We start from the raw sequence: 24,180 nt of genomic DNA, 5'->3' as shown, positions 1-24,180 counted from the left end.
AGGCGGTGCTCGGCGGTCGTCGTCACCGGTCTACTAGCTGCCACCAATCCCTTTTTCCCTGTTCGGTTGGTTGAGTCTTATTGTTTTCACCTGTTCCTTGTTTAGTTGTAATTAGGGCTATTTAAGCTGGCAATGCCCGCTTTCTGTTGTGCGGGCTTGTTCCTTCTGTTAGGTTGTGGTGGATTGTATTTTGTTGTATTTACGCCGTACTGTCGTGGGTCCTGGTTTGGACCGATCTGGGTTTTAAAACCTAAACTGCTGTCATAATGATAGGAAGTTCAGTTCATAAAAAGCGTTGCGAAACAAAATGTATTTACCGATCGTAGTCCATCACTGCTATTAGGAGACTGATCTGATCAATGTTCTCAGGAGGGACATCAAATACTATGGCTTCGTTGTAGACTGGATTCAGAGTGTTTCGCTTGGTGGATGTTTTCCTCTTCTTCAATCTCCGTCCCTCACACATCAAAGACACCTTCACATATGGATCTAGAGAGAGTTGGGACACAGTGTGAACCCAGGTAAACCCACGGAGTAACACATGGGATGCATCCACACAGGCCTCTGGTCAAAAGTAGTGCAGTATACAGTTGAAGTCGGAAGTTTAAATACACCTTAGCCAAATACATTTAAACTCAGTTTTTCACAATTCCTGACATTTAATCCTAGTAAAAATTCCCTGTCTTAGGTCAGTTAGGATCACCACTTTATTTTAAGAATGTGAAATGTCAGAATAATAGTGGAGAGAATGATTTATTTCAGCTTTTATTTCTTTCGTCACATTCTCAGTGGGTCAGAAGATTACATACACTCAATTAGTATTTGGTAGCATTGCCTTTACATTGTTTAACTTGGGTCAAACGTTTTCGGGTAGCCTTCCACAAGGTTCCCACAATAAGATGGGTGAATTGGGGCCCATTCCTCCTGACAGAGATAGTGTAACTGAGTCAGGTTTGTAGGCCTCGTTGCTTCTTCAGTTCTGCCCACAAATGTTCTATAGGATTGAGGTCAGGGCTTTGTGATGGCCACTCCAATACCTTGACTTTGTTGTCCTTAAGCCATTTTGCCACAACTTTGGACGTATGCTTAGGGTCATTGTCCATTTGGAAGACCCATTTGGAACCAAGCTTTAACTTCCTGGCTGATGTCTTGAGATGTTGCTTCAATATATCCACATAATTTTACTTCCTTATGATGCCATCTAATTTGTGAAGTGCACCAGTCCCTCCTGCAGCAAAGCAACCCCCACAACATGATGCTGCCACCCCCGTGCTTCACGGTTGGGATGGTGTTCTTCGGCTTGCAAGCTTCCCAATTTTTCCTCCAAACACAACGATGGTCATTATGGCCAAACAGTTCTATTTTTGTTTCATCAGACCAGAGCAGACCACATTTCTCCAAAAAGTATGATGTTTGTCCCCATGTGCAGTTGCAAACCGTAGTCTGGCTTTTTAATGGCGGTTTTGGAGCAGTGGCTTTTTCCTTGCTGAGCAGCCTTTCAAGTTATGTCGATATAGGACTCGTTTTACTGTGGATATGGATACTTTTGTACCTGTTTCCTCCAGCATCTTCACATGGTCCTTTGCTGTTGTTCTGGGATTGATTTGCACTTTTCGCACCAAAGTACGTTCATCTCTAGGAGACAGAACGAGTCTCCTTCCTGAGCGGTAAGACGTCTGCGTGGTTCCATGGTGTTTATACTTGCGTACTATTGTTTGTACAGATGAACGTGGTACCTTCAGTCGTTTGGAAATTGCTCCCAAGGATGAACCAGACTTGGAGGTCTACAATTTGTTTTCTGAGGTCTTGGCTGATTTCTTTTGATTTCCCCATGATGTCAAGCAAAGAGGCACTGAGTGTGTAGGTAGGCCTTGAAATACATCCACAGTTACACTTCCAATTGACTCAAATTATGTCAATTAGCCTATCAGAAGCTTCTAAAGCCATGACATCATTTTCTGTAATTTTCCAAGCTGTTTAAAGGCACAATCAACTTAGTGTATGTAAACTTCTGACCCACTGGAATTGTGATACAGTGAATTATAAGTGAAATAATCTGTCTGTAAAAAATTGTTGGAACAATTACTTGTGTCATGCACAAAGTAGATGTCCTAACCGACTTGCCAAAACTATAGTTTGTTAACAAGAAATTTGTGGAGTGGTTGAAAAATGAGTTTTCATGACTCCAACCTAAGTGTATGTAAACTTCCGACTTCAACTGTATAGGGAATAGGGTGCCATTTCGGGTGCACACATGGCCTCCTTAATTCTTATGCTCCATTGATATGTTTCGTCATGGCTTCTACTTATTGGGCCATATTATTAAAAGACTGGGAGACAGAAATGACCATTCCATTTCATATAGTAGTCTGTCATATAATTTATCCATCCAGTGATAACTAAGCAGAATCCACATTACATTTGTACCCCAGTCCCCACATTAAGGACCCCCTACCTGAGGCTCCAGTGATGTCCATGGCTTTGAGGTTCCTAGCCTTGATCATTGTGATGGTTAGCCTTCCAGCCGTTGGTAGGTAACACAGGGAGAACATGAGATCCCCCAAGTCCACATTGTCCTACAAAGCAATGAAAACATCAGTGAAATTGGTTAGTAACTGAATGTCTCATGATGTCACCATTTAGCTCTGGCTTCACTGTTAGAGATTCCGCTGGTTTACAGTGGACTATGTGAGCAGTCGGGACCTCAACTTACTGTTGAGAGTTAGAATAATAGAATGCACAACGTGCAATTTCTAAGCTTGGTTATGCATCAGCAGTTTGTCTTGCATCTTGTTACATGTCACTCATTGACAATCACTCAATTAACCCATGTCAGTAAAGAAATTATATTGGTACTGCTTAGTGTACTTAGACTTTCCAGCTATCTAAAAACGTGCTGAATTACTGACCGGGCACGCAGCGCACGTGACCAGAGGCCCTGAGCTCCAGGGGGCCCCCACTGATTTTATTAGTTTCTCTCAATAAGATATCATATTAACATGGCATAAGACATCAATCAATCAATCAATCAATCAAGTTTATTTTATATAGCCCTTCGTACATCAGCTAATATCTCGAAGTGCTGTACAGAAACCCAGCCTAAAACCCCAAACAGCTAGTAATGCAGGTGTAGAAGCACGGTGGCTAGGAAAAACTCCCTAGAAAGGCCAAAACCTAGGAAGAAACCTAGAGAGGAACCAGGCTATGAGGGGTGGCCAGTCCTCTTCTGGCTGTGCCGGGTGGAGATTATAACAGAACTATGCCAAGATGTTCAAAAATGTTCATAAGTGACAAGCATGGTCAAATAATAAACATGAATAAATGTCAGTTGGCTTTTCATAGCCGATCATTAAGAGTTGAAAACAGCAGGTCTGGGACAGGTAGGGGTTCCGTAACCGCAGACAGAACAGTTGAAACTGGAATAGCAGCAAGGCCAGGCGGACTGGGGACAGCAAGGAGTCATCATGCCCGGTAGTCCTGACGTATGGTCCTAGGGCTCAGGTTCTCAGAGAGAGAGAAGGAAAGAGAGAACGAGAGAATTAGAGAGAGCATACTTAAATTCACACAGGACACTGGATAAGACAGGAGAAGTACTCCAGGTATAACCAACTGACCCTAGCCCCCCGACACATAAACTACTGCAGCATAAATACTGGAGGCTGAGACAGGAGCGGTCAGGAGACACTGTGGCCCCATCCGAAGATACCCCCGGACAGGGCCAAACAGGAAGGATATAACCCCACCCACTTTGCCAAAGCACAGCCCCCGTACCACTAGAGGGATATCTTCAACCACCAACTTACAATCCTGAGACAAGGCCGAGTATAGCCCACAAAGATCTCCACCACAGCACAAACCAAGGGGGGGCGCCAACCCAGACAGGAAGATCACGTCAGTAACTCAACCCACTCAAGTGACGCACCCCTCCTAGGGACGGCATGAAAGAGCACCAGTAAGCCAGTGACTCAGCCCCTGTAATAGGGTTAGAGGCAGAGAATCCCAGTGGAGAGAGGGGAACCGGCCAGGCAGAGACAGCAAGGGCGTAGAATTTGTGTAGAATTTCAGGGAATTAGCTGTGTAGAATTTCAGGGAATTAGCTGTAAAATTGCAACAATCAAAATAACAGTTCTGTAAAGCCAACAGATTTGTTTACCTTTTGTTAATAAAATATTTTGTTCTGCTAACAGATCCCTCTGTAGTATTAAATTATAGTTTTGAATCCCGGTGCCGAGTGGACTGCGCCAAAATGCAAATGCCTTCCGTTTGAGTTATGTTATAATTGTATTTTTTTTGTTGCGTAAATGCGTAAATGTGTAGCGGCTAATTGTATAACTACTGTAATAGGCTGTGTGTTTGTAGAACGACTGAGGTGATTGAAGTTACAGCAACCAATGTGATAATCACTGGGGTAATTGTCGCTGGTTTTTGCTGGCTACGGCAAGGCGTATGTAAGTGGACAGGAAGAGAAGCGCTCCAATTATCACCTCTGAAAATAGCATGAGAGAGTGATGTGTTCGTTATACACAAGCGTCAGTCACAAGGTTAGTTACCGGCATGGATTATGAAGGCCAGGAGTCTCACCTCAAGTTGAGGCATGCACCTCACGTTGTAATGTAAGCCTGACAAACCTGTTACCACTGTACGTTTCTCTCAGCTTGAGGTAGGAGCAGGAAACACCAAACATAGTTAAGATGCAGACTACCGGACCATAAACTTGGTCAAAGCCCCTGGTTTTAGAAGCTGGGAACCTACTGTAAATAAGCAGCATCTCCAGGCTTGGCTGACACTAGCCTGACATCTGAATTAGTCTTTGTGTGTGTGTGCGTGTGCGTGTACGTGTGCGTGTGCATGTGCTCCTCAGCCCTGAGCTGTATGGGCCTGTTATAACAGATCATTCTCCCTGTGTGAAAGTTCCCATTGGCAGGCCCCTGGGCTCAGTGGGAAGCCCCAGTATTCTGCTTCAGCAGGAAAGGTCAGTTCAGCTCTCCACAGAGAACTGCTCATTATCAGGTCTGGCTTGGTCACCAGCCTGGTCAGTGGTCAGTCCCAGTCTCACACAGACACAGCCTCCCCGAGAAGCTATCTAGCTCACACCCTGCTGGAGCTTGCCAGGGCTATCAGGCCTTTCTGCCTAGCTGCCATGGCTTTGACAAGCCCATTGTCAATAGTGGCAACAGGTTTTAGTTCTCCAAATAGCAGAGGTGTACCAGAGTTGTCCCCCCCTAGGTTATGACGTGTTCATATCCTGGGTTGGGGGCCCCACAGTGACTGTGCTCTCTGTGGGTTGGGTTTTACTAGGGGGATATGTTCAATGATGAAGTTATTAATGAAGTTTGAATACAGTGTCTTCGTAATGTATTCAGATCCCTTGACTTAATTCACATTTTGCTACGTTACAGCTTTATTCTAAATTGATGAATAAAATAAAAATCCTCACCAATCTACACACAATACCCCATAATGACAAAGCAAAAAGCTAATTTATAAAATGGGTGCTCAGGTGCATCCTGTTACCATTGACCATCCGTGAGATGTTTCTACAACGTGATTGGAGTCCACCTGCGGTAAATTCAATTGATTGTGCATGATTTGGAAAAGCACACACCTGTTTATATAAGGTCCCACAGTTGAGAGTGCATGTCAGAGCAAAACCAATGATGTCAAAATAATTGTACTTAGAGCTCCGAGACAGGATTGTGTTGAGGCACAGATCTGGGGAAGGGTACCAAAAAATTGCTGCAGCATTGACGGTCCGCAAGAACACAGTGGCCTCCATCATTCTTAAATGGAAGAAGTTTGGAAGCACTAAGACCCTTCCTAGAGCTGGCCGCACGGCTAAACTGAGCAATCAGTGGAGAAGGGCCTTGGTCAGGGAGGTGACCAAGAACCCGATGGTCACACTGACAGAGCTCTAGCGTTTCTCTGTGGAGATTGGAGAACCTTCCAGAAGGACAAGAAACTTGGCAGCACACCACCAATCAGGCATTTATGGTAGAGTGGCCAGACAGAATCCACTCCTCAGTAAAAGACACATGACAGCCCACTTGGAGTTTGCCAAAAGGCATCTAACGTCTCTCAGCCCGTGAGAAACAAGATTCTCTGGTCTGGTGAAACCAAGATTCAACTCTTTGACCTGAATCCATTCAGTTAAGTATGGTGGTGGCAGCATCATGCTGTGGGGGTGTTTTTCAGTGGCAGGGACTGGGAGACTTGTCAGGATCTAGGCAATGATGAACGGAGCAAAGTAGAGAGAGAACCTTGATGAAAACCTACTCCAGAGCACTCAGGACCTCAGACTGGGGAAAACGTTTTCCTTCCAACAGGACAACGACCCTAAGCACACAACCAAGACAACGCAGGAGTGGCTTCGGGACAATTCTCTGAATGTCTTTAAGTGGCCGAGCCAGAGCCCGGACTTGGACTCGATCGAACATCTCTGGAGAGACCTGAAAATAGCTGTGCAGCATCGGTCCCCATTCAACCTGACAGAGCTTGGGAGGATCTGCAGAGAAGAATGGGAGAAACTCCCCAAATAAATATCTTGCCTAGCTTGAAGCATCATACCCAAAAAGACTCGCGCTGTAATTGCTGACAAAGGTACTTCACCAAAGTACTGACAAAAGGGTCTGAATGTAAATGTGATATTACCGGGGGGTTTTCTTCAGACATTTGCTAATATTTCTAAACCTGTTTTCGCTTTGGCATGACGGTGTATAGTGTATAGATTGATGAGATTATTTTTTGAAATCCATTTTTAGAACAAGGCTATGACCTAACAAAATGTAGATAAAGTCAAGGGGTCTGAATACTTTCCGAAGGCACTGTATATTGAAATGCAATCACAGCTACATTTGTGCTCACTGCTAACTCACAACGACCATGAACCTGAATTGGAAAATGTTTTTCTGTATGAATAGAGCCCAAATAGACTCCAAAGTTAATACTAACGTTTAAGAATAACAACACATGCTGTCTGATGTGCTGCATTGTTCTAATGTTCTGTACATGAAAATCCTTGTTACTATAAATGGCTCAATTCACACAGTTAGCTGCTTACTTTGATGTTCCATTTAAAAGCGTCTGTGTAAAACACCTCACATCACATCCAACAGAGATGGTTGCTAATGGTTGCTAATGACTTGAACTAATAATGGGTGCGACTTGTCCTGCTATTCTTTGTGCATTATAAATCATGTCATGTCCTGTAAGGAATGACTTTGGTGGTTGTTGTTGGATATTTGTTTTTTAGACAACGTCGTTGATTGGGAGTGTAATAGTGGAACATGTAGAATTGGCACATCCATTCAAGCATCAATAAGTCCTCTATGTGGATGATTGAAATGACAGATCTAATGCGATCTATCACTGCTCTCTGGCCTGTGTCCAAAATCACTGTAAATGTAATCAAACAAATGAGTTGATTTATCAAGGCTGTCAACATAGGGCAAGACACCACAGTGACCTCTAACCTACAGTACATCATCATCGGTCCGCACTTTGCTACACTGACCTGGTCACTCAGAAGGCGCGGCAGGAGGTCTCCGTCGTAAAGTGGTACAAATCACGCATGCACACACACACACACGCACACACACACACACACACGAGCACGTGCGTACACACACATGCAACCTCCCCACACATACTCACAAAGAGATTAGGGGTGGACCATGCAGCCCATCACTCTCAGGCTAAATAATCCAATTACCCACTTCCATTTGCAGACTATAGGATAACAGTCTCCTCCATTCATTGAAGTACTTAAATCAAGTCAGTGGTGGAATTATGTCACTTGTGCTCTTTCAATGAAATTAAACTGGCCCCCAATATGGCTGAGAGAGAAGGCTGACAGTCTATCTTGTGTTATTATCCATCTTTCACCTTCCCCCCTAGGATCTCTCTCTCTTTTAAGAGCCTCTTAACATACAGGGTGTGTTACTACCATGTTTGTAGAGAGAAACAGAGGGAGACAAAGAGGGAGGGAGATAGAGAGGGAGGTAAAAATGGCTTTGCAATAGCCAGCACGTGTAAGACCATGTCTTGGCATGTCATCCTATTACGTTAGCAGACAGTAAGTCAGCAGCTGTGGAACGACATGATTCAGCATTTTAGATGTGTTTCACTGGGCTTCTAAATGAACACAGACACAATCAGGGTAAACTAACACATTTCAATCACTCATAAATGTACTACTCATGTAATAATAATGGACTTTGGAATGACTCTGTTGTCATCTTGAAAAATAAAAATATTCTTAAGACAATGGAATAAGTGGACTTTTGAACCAAAACTTGATAACTACGGGCCAACTGCTGAGAGAGGAGCTAAGGCATATTGTTGTAAACCCATTTTATCTTTCCTTCCTTCTTCATCAGTCATTCCTCAAGTATTATGTTCAGCCCATGTCTGTTTCCACAATGCAGATCAATAAGACATAACGTAAGGAGATGTGATGTGCTCATCACTTAGACCGCTGCGCCACTGGAGGCTTCCGAGTGGTGCAGTGGTCTAAGGCACTGCATCGCAGTGCTAGAGGCATCACTACAGACCCTTGTTCAATCCCGGGCTATATCACAACCGGCGGTGATCAGGAGTCCCATAGGGCGGCGCATAATTGGCCCAGTGTCGTCCGGGTTAGGGGAGGGTTTGGCCCTCATTGTAAATAACAATTTGTTCTTAACTGACTCGCCTAGTTAAATAAATTAAATGATGCTGTCACGCCCTGACCGTAGATGGCTTTGTATGTTTCTATTTTTAGTTTGGTCAGGGTGTGATGTGGGTGGGTATTCTATGTTGTATGTCTAGGTTGTCTATTTCTATGTGTTTGGCCTGGTGTGGTTCCCAATCAGAGGCAGCTGTCTATCGTTGTCTCTGATTGGGAGCCATACTTAGGTAGCCTGTTTTCCATTGTGAGTTGTGGGTGGTTGTTTTCTGTTTAGTGTATGTCACCTTGCAGAACTGTTTGTTTATTGTTTTTGTTGTTTTGTTATAGTATTCGTATTCATTAAAAGTAGTTATGAGTACTTACCACGCTACACCTTGGTCTTCTCCTTCTCCTCTATACGACGATCGTTACAGATGCTGCAGTGGTGGTTATTGTGGAGCTAGGTAGTAAACCTGCTGCATTGGAACAAGCCACATACTCATCCCATTAATCAAAGACCTAATTATTTTATTTACTTTTTAGTCATTTAGCAGAAGCTCTTATCCAGAGCTCCTTACACGAGCAATTATGGCTAAGTGCCTTGCTCAAGGGCACATCAACAGATTTTTCACCTAGTCAGCTCAGGGATTCAAACCAGCAACTTTTCAGTGTTCTTAACCGCTAGTCTACCTGTCGCCCAAGTTGGCTCACATTAATAGTATCAACTGCTGTTGCAGGGACACAGATTACAGTGCTCTTGAAATCTTTGTTATATCAGCCTGACAATTGATGTGAACCTGAAGAGGCTATTGGTCTTCTATTGAGTTCTAGAATAGATAAGTTAAGCTGTGTCTAATTAAAGAAAGTATACCACAGGAACAGGTCATCCATCCATACAAGTCCTTTATCTCCCTGACAGGATATTTGATTGAATCTGTCATAATGGTGGGTGTAGCTGTGTATGCAGTCAGGCGCAGGAGAGCAGAGAATTGGGAGCAACGTAACTTTACTTAGAATAATGAATGGTGGAAGGTAAAACACTACACTTGCCCAAACACAAACACACGAACATCAACTTTTACGCACGGGCAAGAAACAGCACCCGTCGAAATAACCAGTCACCAACATTACCGAACATGACACAAAACAATCCCGCACAACACCATGGGGGAAACAGAGGGTTAAATACCTGAACAATAATTAGGGGAATGAAAAACAGGTGTGTAGAAACAGACAAAACAAATGGAAAATTAAAAGTGGCTCGGTGATGGCTAGTAGACCGGCGACGCCAACCGCCGAGCGCCGCCCGAACAAGGAGAGGAACCGACTTCGGCTGAAGTCGTGACATAACCCTTATTTTACCAGGTAAGTTGACTCATTTACAGCAATGACCTGGGGAGTAGTTACCGGGGAGAGGAATGAGCCAATTGGAAGCTGAGGATGACTAGGTGGCCACGATGGTACGAGGGCCAGATTGGGAATTTAGCCAGGACACCGGGGTTATAACCCTACTCTTAAGATAAGTGCCATAGGATTTTTAGTGACCACAGAGAATCAGGACACCCGTTTAATGACACAGGGTAATGATCCCAATCACTGATCTTTTTTTTAGACAAGAGGAAAGAGTGCTTCCTACTGGCTCTCCAACTCCACTTCCAGCAGGATTTGGTCTTCCAGCCAGAGACCAACCAGGGCCAACCCAGCGTAGCCTCAATGGCAAGCCAGCAGTTGGATGCAGGGTGGTATGCCGCTGGCCAAAACCCCCAGTGATTCTGTTCTGTTGTCTAACAGTTGAATTCAACCCTCATAAAGGTGGATATGAGACCTGCTTGTAGCAGCTTACAGAGATCATGTAAAAGATTTAGAGCTGGTCACTTGTATGGGTATTTGTATAGCTCTCTGTCCCTGGAAGGTGTCCTGTATTTTAGAGGTATGTTAAAAACATGTGACAAACACGCTACATGACTTGTAATTGATGTTATCTAAGAAGTAGATGGTGGGTTATTCTTGACCCCGTTCATATGGTCCTACAGTTCAGTTATGGAGATGTAGCACTTCAATGTCAGACTTGATGCCGGTTTACAGTTTGTATGTTACATATGGGATGTTTGTAACACAACTTAGCGCTGAGGTATGTTTTATGCATGGACTAGTGGTTGGACTTGTGATGTCACATGCTCTGGGTCCCAGAAGGGCTGGCCCAGTTCTGAGATGGAGAATGGCTGTGTGTGTGGCTATGTATGAGTGTGTGTGTGTGTGTGTGCTTATGTTTCCTAGATGCTCTGGGTTGCATCCCCAGATAAATCTAGGACTCTGTCCAAGCCCCCCCGGCACAAGTTTTCTCCCTAAAACTACACAGCTGATTCAAATAACCAACTCATCATCAAGCTTTGATTATTTGTTTCAGCCGTGTAGTGCTAGGGCAAAAACTAAAACTCGTACCCTGTTTGGCCCCCAGGACCGAGTTTGGAAACCCTGACCTATAAAGTCGCCAAATTTGACAGCCTTGATACAAAATACTAGCTTCAGACCTATTCATTGTCTGAGCCTAATCTGTAACGCCCAACACAGGAGATGAGAAGCAGGTACAGGGAGTGAACCATGTAATATAGACGGACATGTAACGGAACAAGAACAGCGTCAGGAAATAAACACGACAAACAACGCTACTACAGGGAACAACACAGAGGAGCAGACATATATACAGGGGCAATCAACAAAGTGAGGGAGTCCAGGTGAGTCCAAATGAGCGCAGCTGCGCATAATGATGGTAACAGGTGCATACGATGACAGGAGCCTGGCACCCTCAGTGGGGAGCAGGCATGGCATAATCAGGGAAAGGGGGGATAGCTAGTCAGTTGTACAACTGAATACCTTCAACTGAAATATGTCTTCCACATTTAACCCAAACCCTGTGAATCAGAGAGTTGCAGGGGCTGCCTTAATCAACATCTAAGTCTTCAGCACCTGGGGAACAGTGGGTTAACTGCCTTGCTCAGGGGCAGAACAACAGAATTTTACCTTGTCATCTCAGGGATTCGATCCAGCAACCTTTGAGTTACTGGCCCAACACTCTAACCACTAGGCTAATCACACACTTTTGATGTCCTCAAACCCTACTTGTCGATGGGAAGTGAAAATGAACACATCTAAAAAAGAAGTGGCCCTCAAGGGGAGACAGTATAGAGATATATCATTGAGACATCACTCAGACTACAGTCCTCCCTTGAGAGTGCAGACAGCCTACACTCCTTCAATGACACCATAAGTCCTTATTTCCACAGTGAGACTCCAATGAGACTGACGTCTATTGAGACCACACTTTGACAAATTGAGATTTCAGTATGCCTTATGATTAACGAGACGTGGTGTGATCATAACAACACACAGGAACTCAAGTCCTTCTGTTCACCTGACTTAGAATTCCTCACAATCAAATGTTCACCGCATTATCTACCAAGAGAATTATCTTCGACTATAATCACAGCCGCATATATTCCCCCCCAAGCAGACACATCGATGGCCCTGAACGAACTTTATTTTATTCTATGTAAACTGGAAACCACATATCCTGAGGCTGCATTCATTGCAGCTGGGGATTTTAACAAGGCTAATCTGAAAACAAGACTCCCTAAATTCTATCAGCATATCGATTGTGCTACCAGGGCTGGTAAAACCATGGATCATTGTTATTCTAACTTCCGCGACGCATATAAGGCCCTCCCCCGCCCTCCTTTCGGAAAAGCTGACCACGACTCGATTTTGTTGCTTCCAGCCTATAGACAGAACCTAAAACAGGAAGCTCCCGCTCTCAGGTCTGTTCAATGCTCGTCCGACCAATCTGATTCCACGCTTCAAGATTGCTTCGATCACGTGGATTGGGATATGTTACGCATTGCGTCAAACATCAACATTGACGAATACGCTGATTCGGTGAGCGAGCTCATTAGCAAGTGCATTGGCAATGTCGTACCCACAGCAACTATTAAAACATTCCCCAACCAGAAACCGTGGATTGATGGCAGCATTCTCGCGAAACTGAAAGCGCGAATCACTGCTTTTAACCAGGGCAAGGTGACTGGAAACATGACCGAATACAAACAGTGTAGCTATTCCATCCGCAAGGCAATCAAACAAGCTAAGTGTCAGTATAGAGACAAAGTAGAGTCGCAATTCAACGGCTCAGACACAAGAGGTATGTGGCAGGGTCTACAGTCAATCACGGATTACAAAAAGAAAACCAGCCCCGTCGCGGACCACGATGTCTTGCTCCCAGACAGACTAAACAACGTCTTTGCTCGGTTTGAGGACAATACAGTGCCACTGACATGGCCCGCTACCAAAACCTGCAGACTCTCCTTCACTGCAGCCGACGTGAGTAAAACATTTAAACGTGTTAACCCTCGCAAGGCTGCAGGCCCAGACGGCATCCCCAGCCGCGTCCTCAGAGCATGCGCAGACCAGCTGGCTGGTGTGTTTACGGACATATGCAATCAATCCTTATCCCAGTCTGCTGTTCCCACATGCTTCAAGAGGGCCACCATTGTTCCTGTTCCCAAGAAAGCTAAGGTAACTGAGCTAAACGACTACCGCCCCGTATCACTCACTTCCGTCATCATGAAGTGCTTTGAGAAACTAGTCAAGGACCATATCACCTCCACCCTACCTGACACCCTAGACCCACTCCAATTTGCTTACCGCCCCAATAGGTCCACAGACGACGCAATCGCAACCACACTGCACACTGCCCTAACCAATCTGGACAAGAGGAATACCTATATGAGAATGTTGTTCATCGACTACAGCTCAGCATTTAATACCATAGTACCCTCCAAACTCGTCATCAAGCTCGAGACCCTGGGTCTCAACCCCGCCCTGTGCAACTGGGTACTGGACTTCCTGACGGGCCGCCCCCAGGTGGTGAGGGTAGGTAACAACATCTCCACCCCGCTGATCCTCAACACTGGGGCCCCACAAGGGTGCATTCTGATCCCTCTCCTGTGCTCCCTGTTCACCCACGACTGCGTGGCCATGCACGCCTCCAACTCAATCATCAAGTGTGTAGACGACACTACAGTGGTAGGCTTGATTACCAACAACGACGAGACGGCCTACAGGGAGGAGGTGAGAGCCCTCGGAGTGTGGTGTCAGAAAAATAACCTTACACTCAACGTCAACAAAACAAAGGAGATGATCGTGGACTTCAGGAAACAGCAGAGGGAGCACCTCCCTATCCACATCGACGGGACAGTAGTGGAGAGGGTAGAAAGTTTTAAGTTCCTCGGCGTACACATCACGGACAAACTGAATTGGTCCACCCACACAGACAGCGTGGTGAAGAAGGCGCAGCAGCGCCTCTTCAACCTCAGGAGGCTGAAGAAATTCGGCTTGTCACCAAAAGCACTCACAAACTTTTACAGGTGCACAATCGAGAGCATCCTGTCGGGCTGTATCACCGCCTGGTACGGCAACTGCTCCGCCCACAACCGTAAGGCTCTCCAGAGGGTAGTGAGATCTGCACAACGCATCACTGGGGGTAAACTACCTGCCCTCCAGGACACCTACACCACCCGATGTCACAGGAAGGCCATAAAGATCATCAAGGACAACAACCACCCGAGCCACTGCCTGTTCACCCCGCTATCATCCAGAAGGCGAGGTCAGTACAGGTGCATCAAAGCAGGGACCGAGAGACTGACAAACAGCTTCTCTCAAGGCCACCAGACTGTTAAACAGCCACCACTAACATTGAGTGGCTGCTGCCATACATACTCTATACGTACTCTATACCATCTACTGCATCTTGCCTATGCCGTTCTGTACCATCACTCATTCATATATCTTTATGTACATATTCTTCATCCCATTACACTTGTGTGTTTAAGGTAGCTGTTGTGAAATTGTTAGGATAGATTACTCGTTGGTTATTACTGCATTGTCAGAACTAGAAGCACAAGCATTTCGCTACACTCGCATTAACATCTGCTAACCATGTGTATGTGACAAATAACATTTGATTTGATTTGACACCAGTGAGAGTCCAGTGAGATTCAATCAGACAGGTGAAACCTTCAGTATGTCACACCTCACAGTGATTAATGGGATCCATGTGAATAATGGAGAGAGGAGCTCCAGCTTTGTATCCTCATGTCAAAGCAGCCACTGCTGCCAACTCAGATGTACGTCTCCACCCCATGTGTTTCCTGGTGTGGTCATGTATTATTCATCCCATCTAAGTATCATTTTATGTTAGTCTTCTTTTTTTATTAAACCAGGGTGGAGGGGTTCTGTGGGGACAGACATACTTCCACTTTGGTATTTTCCTCCCTGCCTTGCTGTTACATGGCCTTTACACATTTTTTTATTGTTTGGACAGTTTTTGGTAGGCCTGAGGGGAAGGCAGAGCTGGTTCCGATATGCTTCTAAGTGTTTAACTCTTTCCAGTCCCACTCCTAAACTGACATAGTTGAATGATCAGGGACCAGAACTGAAGGGACTTCCAACTAAACTCTCTCAGATAATGTACCCTTATTCACTACCTCATTTCAAGTCACAATGTTGCATTTATTGTTGCATGTCCACGTACCCAAGCAGATATTATGATACTGTAGTGAGACTGATATAGAGGTTAGCTCACCGAGGTGACGTACTGGATGTCCCTACAGAGTTTAGTCTCTCTGGGGAAGTCTGCAAGGTCCAGGAAGTTATCCACCTGCACCTGGCCAATGATGTCGTGGCGGGAGAAGCGGTCAAAGTCGTAGACGCTGAAGTGCAGTTTGCGTGTGGGCAGCTCAGTGTAGGCCACAGGGAACAGGAAGACCTCGTCGAACACAGGGTTGAGGGTCTTGCGGTGCACCTTGGTCTGGTGCTTGGTCTTGCGGTCGGGGAGCAGGTAGATCTTGACGTAAGGGTCAGAGGTTCCTGAGAAATCCTTGGCCGGTAAATCCTGGGCCTTGTGGATCTTGATGATGAGATGCTCCAGGTCACAGTCAAACTTGAGGATGAAATGTATGCGGCCGCAGCTGTCCGTCTTCCTGCCGTCGTCCGTGTCCACAGAGCGTTGCTTATAGAGCTCGGGTTTGATCCGGCCCAGAGTGGCCAGGGACTCCTGTCTCTGGAACTGGCCAATGTTGAAGTCTGGGTTGGATAGGTTCATTTGGCGGCGGATGGAGTTGTGCCTACAAGAGGGTAAAGAAACCAGTTATCATTAGCTATAGACACAATGCAACATGGTTAGTTGAATTGACTTGTTCATTTTTTCTGTGTTGTGGGACTGACCGGACAGAGGAGGTGGGCTCAGTGATCTGGCGCTGCACGCGGGTGGTGTGGCGGACATGGTTCTCCTTGAGCTTGGATTGGGCCTCCAGTGGGATGTCTGGGGATGTGTGGCTGATCTTCATGATTGCCTCGGGGACTAACAGGCCTGGAGGCTCCTTGACACAGTCTTCACTGTACTCATTCTCCACCCCATCCACCTCCATCATGACTGGCTGCTGGTCCCCCTGGCCATCCTTCAGGCCGTTGGGGAGGCCACGGTCGCGCCATGGCACCCAGCACAGCTTCCACGAGACGAAAAGTGAAACCCCGAAAAGGGCTAGGCCACAGGTGGTCACCACCAGAGACAGCAGGCTCACTGACTCGTCTGCATAGACAGACCCAGGGAGAGAAACAAGTTAGCAGGGAACTGTGGGATGATATATTTTGTATTGATAGCAAGATATTATAATATGCTATCAACTTTTCTTTCAGTCTCTCCCAATGTGCTGCTCAAATTGATATTGTACAAACATTAGTATTAGTATGACTGACGTGACAATTGTTTCCATTAGCAAAGGAAGAGAAACTCATCAGATAGGTAGCATTGTTCAGTTCAATCAACATGAACTCATCAGTAAGTGCTCTCATCTCAAATATTCGCTCACAGATAGTAAAAGGGAAGTGGTTGGTGTCTGGAATAGCCTGGTGTGTTCCACCGGAATATGTTATGTTTCTCAGAAAGTGCATCTCACTATCTGATGAATGAGCTCACTCTGTCTCCATGTCTCCTCTCCAATCCCCAGTCATTACGAATCAGGCCATGCAGACACAGAGAGGGCTTTTAGTCCACAGTGAATAAGCCCTTGTCAGAGTGTCCTGCCACTAGCTTCCCATCAGTTCTACTGTCTACATTGTCTGTACCTGGACCATGTGTCCTCTCGACCATACTTTCATGTCATTATCTAGACCAGTGGAGGGAAATGGGTTATTCCTCCCACCAATCCATCCTGGTTGGGCTTTACCCATGAGAAGATGTGGAATCCACAGGCTCATTGGGCTGGCCCACACACTGCACTGTAAACCAGCTGGGTCTTTTGCGCTAAGCCACAGAGATAGATGGCATGGCCAGACATTGTGGCACTTAATTTTAGTGGTGACACATTTTTTGAGGATTCACTCATTTAGTTGTCTGCTATTTTGACAACCTTTGGTACATCTCAACGTGGCTGTTCTAAAAAGCAAAAATAAATTCAAGATCAAATATCAAAGACACTATAAGAGTTTGGAAGCAGAATATCTCTTGCCCATGTTCATTGAATGCTTGGAATGATAGACATTGTGACTGTGTGTGTTGTCCCACTAAACTCCCAGCCCTGCTGGGACAACTGCACTTCCTATCCTAAAACTGACAAAGTGCCATCAACACAATGAGCTCTAAACACCACTCACTTTAATTGATTCTGCAGCTCAATCAATTACAAACAGGACACATGTCTAAAGTTTAAACTTTCTCAAAGCAACACTGTCTGACAAGTTTAATTAGCATTGGCTTATTTACTTTAATTATCAATATTGTATCATTCAAACACCCAGCAACCACCCAAAACTGCACTGCCACTCCCACACATGCATATCCACACACACACACACACACACACACACACACACACACACACACACACACACACACACACTGTGTAAACATGCTGATTTGTGCGAATTCTTAAATTATCTTTGCATTGTTATTTATAATAGTATATCCAGTATGTATAGGCCTATGCATATTCAATGCGCTGTGTAGGTGATATAATGCAGTGGTTCCCAACTTGTGGGTCGGGACCCACTTGTGGGTTTTGGCAGGGGTCCAGGTAGGTCGCAAGGATGACATTGGCATCATTTTCAAACTAGCTACACACAGCCTGGTCCAGGCCAACTGATGCAAGCCTCTGAATAAGTAATGAGTGACCCACATTATCGAAGGCTTTAGACAGGTCAATAAAAAGAGCCAAAAAATTAAGAAGATCATTAAAACCAAAGAAGTAGCAGAGATGGTGTTATGACCTGGTCTGGAACCGGGCTGGTGTGTAGTTAAAAAGGATCTAAGTTAAGTACTGAATCTAGGATTTTTGCTAGGCAACAGAGTTTGGAAATGGGCCGATATTTATTTCAATCACACAGGTCCCCACCTTTAAAAACATATATATTGTTTTGTTATTCTTTGGTCTGTGTATGTTTTTTTTTAACCGTTATGTTGGGTTGCGACTCAAAACACACCTCAATTGGTAGGTCACACAAAAAAAAGGCTGTCCAAGCATGCATGAAAAATAAATTAGTTGTACTGTAGCTGCTAAACTATTTAATTAGTTTTAGACTTTTTATGGAATCTGTCACGATCGCGTTGACATGAACGAGAGGACCAAGGCGCAACATGATTTGAATACATCTTCTTTTTAATAACAACGACGAAGATGAACACGACACACTTATACAACACTAACGAAAACAACAAACGATCGTGAAAACTTCAAAACGTAAGTGCACACACAAACTACTTACGTCGAACTATACATATACACAAACAATGACCCACAAACAGCTAAAGCCTATGGCAGCCTTAAATATGGCTCCCAATTAGAGACAACCTAAATCAGCTGTCTCTAATTGAGAACCCATTCCGGCCACCATAGACTTTCCTAGAACTACACCCAACATAGACACAGCTAGACACATACACTCAACACAAAACCATAAACTACAACAAACACCCCCTCTACCATATAATACCCCAAAATACACACATACCCCATGTCACACCCTGACCTAACTAAAATAATAAATAAAACAAATAATACTAAGGCCAGGGCGTGACAGAATCACACGTTACAATACAATATTTTATCAATTATGTGTGCAGAAAACACAGTCAAATGTAAAGGCGTCAACTGTCTTGGGAAATAACAGCAGCATAGCATAGATTTTTTTTAACAATGCAAATGTTTAAATAGATCTCCTGGCAAGGATGTTATGTCACTTTTGAAGTGAACCAAACTGCTCAATTTAATTTGACAATGTCTAACTATCTCTTTAATGAATTAATTGCACAAAACATGACAAACGAGGGTTGCTGTGGGCCAAAGTTGTCTGATGATCAAGCTAGGGTTGTGAAAGCTTAAACATTTTAATTAAATTGGGATTGTTAACGTTTAGAAAAAAAACTCTAACCTCCCCAAAATTGTTCTGTTTGTTTTCCCCATACAACAGGTCCCGATCATCATCATCATCATCATCATCATCATCATCATCATCATCATCATCATCATCATCATCATAAAGGGAAAATGTTTTATTTAACCTAACGCAACAATGATGTAACGTAAGTAGGTGGAGATACTGTATGCATCTTTCAAATGATTTGCCACGGATATAAAATGCTCTTCACATCATTGTCGTTAACAGTTGGAAAAATGGCAGAGAGTGAGACAGGGAAGCGACAGCAGCGAAGTCTTGTATGGCAAGTTAAATGAGTAGGTAGGGAAATGCAAACTTTGCGGGGTCGAATTGAGCTCAAATGACAGTGCAGGTGCAATGCATCTGAAAGAGCGGCACCATGAGACACAAACCATTGCTGGCAGCAGCACAGGCCCCCAACAACAGATATTAGACTGGCTCTTCAAATAAAATGTATGTGCCACATGCTTCCTAAACAACAGGTGTAGACTAACAGTGAAAGGCTTACGGGCCATTCCCAACAATGCAGAGAAAAAAAGATAAATAATAGAAAAATAATAACAAGGAATAGATACACAATGAGTAACGATAACTTATATATATATATACACAGGGTACCAGTACCAGTACCGAGTCAATGGGTATGAGGTAATTTAGGTAGATACTGTATGTACATATAGGTGGGGTATAGTGACTAGGCAACAGGATAGATAATAAACAGTAGCAGCAGTGTATGTGATGAGTCAAAATAGTTAGTGCAAAAAGGGTCATTGCAGATACTGTAGTTCACACGAAAGAAGTGCGATAAGAGAGTAAGAAAACCACAGCACTGATTACAGAAATTATTGCAGTTGATATGCAGCCATTGTCAGTGGTAAAGGATGTTGGCTTCAATGCCTTAATGGCATATCTAGAACCAGACTACAAGATGCCAGGTCTAAAAACTGTGATGGTCGAATGGAAAAATTGTACAATGATTGCTCTGCAAGTACAAAGCACGAGCTCTCAAAACACCCCATACGTGAAGTTAACAACAGATTGTTTGACGTCTATGAACACGCTGTCATACATCACTGCAACGAGCCATCACATTGACGAGAAGTGGGACATGAAGTCCCATGTACTGACCTCTGAGAGCATGGAGGAGAGGCACACAGCAGAGAACCTAAAAAATGGCATTAACTACCATCATTGCTGAGGGGGTGGGGGACAGCAGTAAGGTGAGCGCCGTCTGGTAGCCAGGACTGCGGTAGATTGAACTGCATCACCCCCTAGCGGTCAAATGCAGGATCATATGTGCATTGTGAATTCCCATGTAATTTTATGATTTTTTTCTTATAGTTTAAACGACCAAAAATTGCTGTTTAAACATTTAGAACATTTTTACATTTGTCACATCCCGAGATCAAACAAATATTTCACAGGAATGATTGGTGTTGATCTTCAAAAAGAGAGCAAGAAGTTGAAGGATGGATTAAAGATGAAAAGATATCGTAAGAGCCATCTAGCTCACCTAAAAGCCATGTGCCGTTGCACACGCGATCGAAGAACACAATAGCTACTGCTGTTTTTTTACCATGCTGTGCGACGCTCCCCAGATCAGCTCCGCTACAAAAACAATAACAACGGCGGTGGGGCGGCCAGTAGTGCGGATTCCATCTTTAAATCTAAAGATGTGATACGCATGATAATCCAGTCACATACGGTACTGGCATATCAAACAGGTGTCATCTTCATCCTCTCTTTCATCACGATTTCTCCTGTCAGGCACGAACACAAGCGTGTTCCAAATGCATGCATGATGTATGATGACTTATTGATGGTGTGTGTGTGTGTCTGTGTGTTGAGGTGGCCTCCTGCTGAACCAAATGGATCACAGACTTGTCTCCACAGCAGGACACCACTCAGTGTGGGGAATACACATCATTGTGACCTCTAGCATACGTGCTGCTGCTGATTGCAAAATTATTTGGTGTTCGCCCCTTCACATGCATGCTGAATCAAACCCATTCACCTATTGTATTCAGTGATTACCAAAGGAGCAATCAAGCTGACAAACGTCTGATTTAATCTTGACATTTTGTTAAGGATGTGTTGGATAGACGCTATGGAAATGAAGAAGAGTGAGAACCACTGTGCAGGTTCACGTGGGACATACAGTACTAAAGCAGATGAGCTCTTATGTATTTAGTGTACACTGTATTGTGATGTTCTGTTTTGTGGCGTAGAAGATGGCATTGCAGTGGATAGCTGCCGTCTTAAGGGCTCCTGACCAACTCTGCTATTTTTTTAATATTTTTTTTTACTCTGATCGTAACTTTTTTTGTACACCATATTTTCACCATCCTTTCCTATGACCGAAAACAGTTTCTGGACACCAGAACAGCGATCAACCAACCTCGATATGGATGAAGATTTGTAAACTCCCTGTCGAGACTACGCCGGCGACTGAATAAACCGCCCACATTAGCGCTTTTCCAAGGACAAGGAAAATAAATTGTTGGACAAAAGGATAATATGAACTAAGCTTGTCCAAATGGACAAGCAAAAGAAAAAATAAGCCAAAAATATATCTTCCTAACAATTAATCTGATCCATTGGATCAAAGTGTCCTAAGGATGCTTGTTGACACCTCACACCCGGTCATACGTTTTTTTATGCAGCAGAGAACTTTCTGCATCAACCAAAGGAATGTCTTAGCCTCCAGAAGACTTTTGCCGCCCAAAGAATCTAATGTCCAAAAAGTGAACACTGGAACAATATTCCTAACATCAGAATGTGGGGAATGGTCAGTGGGGACCTAAAGAATAATCATGTCATATTGTTTTTCATTTTGTGATGTCATTATTAAGGTTATAAAGGGAATACTGTAACTTGAAAAGTATTTACACTACAGGTACAGTGGTTCCTCCTTTAAAAGTTGCGTCATACCGCGACACACCTTGCGGGCTGCTGCAGCATTCTGTGGCACGTTATCTATTTGTCAGCCATTTTTTCTGTTAATGCAAGTTATTGCTAGTTTGACCACCAGAGGGCATCTTTGAGAAGCATTTGATAATCTTCCGTATTGGCATTACCAGAGAATTTAAAACCTTTTTTGTAATAACATTGTATATGGGATTGATTTTAAGAAATGTTGCTTAATTAATTTGATTAATATTATGGTGATTCTATTCCGAGAAACATGAAGAACTAAACAGAAGGGTTTCTGTTAGGATGGAATGGAAAATATGGAGCTGTACAACGTGACGTAGGCTACAGCATGAGGATTGGAGGATTCTAAATTGTTTGCCTTCATTAGACAACTTTGTTCCAATATTTCTGTAAATCAGTGATATTTATTCCCATAGTAATTCATTATGAATCCATAACTAAATCAACATCTGCATTTTGAAAGAGTATTTGTATCATTATTTAATTAATGAACGCATAAAGAAGCTGACCAAGAAATACCGTACTGTACAGTATATGCTTTTACATTTGGGTAATAAAGCATTTAAGCTTTAAATACATTGCAAGATGGGGGATTGTCACGATCAGTAGCCGGGCTAGAAAAAGTCTATTGTCCTGCTAATAGGAAACATTTGCATAATGGGCTGCACCTGCTACAGTTGTGAAGACACAGCATCTTGTTTACAGTACATCTTGTTTACATGCCCTATTATAATCACAATGTCACACATTATTTGTATCTAACTTTCCAATTACTTTTAGAGTTTGGGATTTACACATGTGCGCTTTTCATTATTAGTTACATTGTTTTAGTTTGAACGTGCAGACTTTTTTTCTTTAAATGATTGTTTTATGTAGGATGCTACATTTTTGCCCAGTTGCAATTGTAAGCAGGCCTAATAAAGAAAATCCTACTTATATTAGGCTGTTAAGCATCATAGCCCTCCTCAGCCAGTTAAGTTATTTTATATAGGTCTAGTCTCTGAAGAAATAGACTCCAATAAAGACCTCTTGTTGTTTGTAAAGTCAAATTAATGATTTAATTAATATTATCTCGTATTATCTCTATCTATGTGCAACAAGCCGTCATATCTTGTCAGTCCACTAGGGACCTTTGTCTCATGTAAGTGTTTATGTGTATTCTGTGTAATTATTTAGTTAGCTAGAAATTAAATAATAAAACCAATTTGTGTAGTACTGAATAATGCTCAAGGCTGTGGTTTTTGCGGATCCAAGAAGGTTGTGACGGTTCAGATTATGAGACTGATATGAAGTAATGATTAGAAAGTGACTGTTATCGATATATAACTTACACACTACCGTTCAAAAGTTTGGGGTCACTTAGACATTTCCTTGTTTCTGAAAGAAAAGCAATTTTTTTTGTCCATTAAAATAACATCAAACGTCAGATTTTTTATGGAATATCTACATAGGCGTACAGAGGCCTATTATCAGCAACCATCACTCCTGTTTTCCAATGGCACGTTGTGTTAGCTAATCTGTAACGGGTTTCTTCCTTGGGTGAAGGAGAGGACCAAAATGCAGCGCGGCTAGTGTTCAACATGATTTAATAACGAAGAGACAATAACGTGAACACTATACAAAATACAAAATAACAAATGTGAAAACCGAGACAGTCCTATCTGGTGCAGAACACAAAGACAGAAGACAACCACCCACAATCCCCAACACAAAACAAGCCACCTATATATGATTCTCAATCAGGGACAACGATTGACAGCTGCCTCTGATTGAGAACCATATTAGGCTGAACACAGAAACAGACAAACTAGACACACAACATAGAATGCCCACCCAGCTCACGTCCTGACCAACACTAAACAAGCAAAACACACAAGAACTATGGTCAGGACGTGACATAATCCAAGATTAAAAGTCTAATTGATCATTAGAAAACCCTTTTGCAATTACGATATGTTAGCACAGCGGAAAACTGTTGTCCTGATTAAAGAAGCAATAACATTCTTTAGACTAGTTGAGTGTCTGGAGCATCAGCATTTGCTGGTTCGATTATAGGCTCAAAATGGCTAGAAATAAATAACTTTCTAGTACCCGCAAAACACCAGTCTCAACGTCAA

General features: G+C 43.5%; 1 protein-coding gene across 1 annotated transcript in view; it reads right to left on the bottom strand.

Moving 5' to 3' along the window:
• Positions 1–24,180, bottom strand: part of LOC129866769 (synaptotagmin-9-like) — a 52,099-nt gene that overhangs the window by 5,777 nt on the left and 22,142 nt on the right. The window contains exons 2-5 of the mRNA XM_055939631.1: positions 15,923–16,286; positions 15,282–15,822; positions 2,456–2,576; positions 318–489 (exon numbers count right to left, since the gene is read on the bottom strand). Coding sequence (XP_055795606.1) covers positions 318–489; positions 2,456–2,576; positions 15,282–15,822; positions 15,923–16,286 — 1,198 coding nt within the window. The remainder of the gene's footprint in view (positions 1–317; positions 490–2,455; positions 2,577–15,281; positions 15,823–15,922; positions 16,287–24,180) is intronic.

The sequence above is a fragment of the Salvelinus fontinalis genome, chromosome 12 (genome assembly GCF_029448725.1).
Source record: "Salvelinus fontinalis isolate EN_2023a chromosome 12, ASM2944872v1, whole genome shotgun sequence".
NCBI classification, from domain to species: Eukaryota; Metazoa; Chordata; class Actinopteri; order Salmoniformes; family Salmonidae; genus Salvelinus; species Salvelinus fontinalis.
The sequence above is the reverse complement of the archived record's forward strand: the minus strand, read 5'-3'. Positions and strand labels throughout refer to the sequence as shown.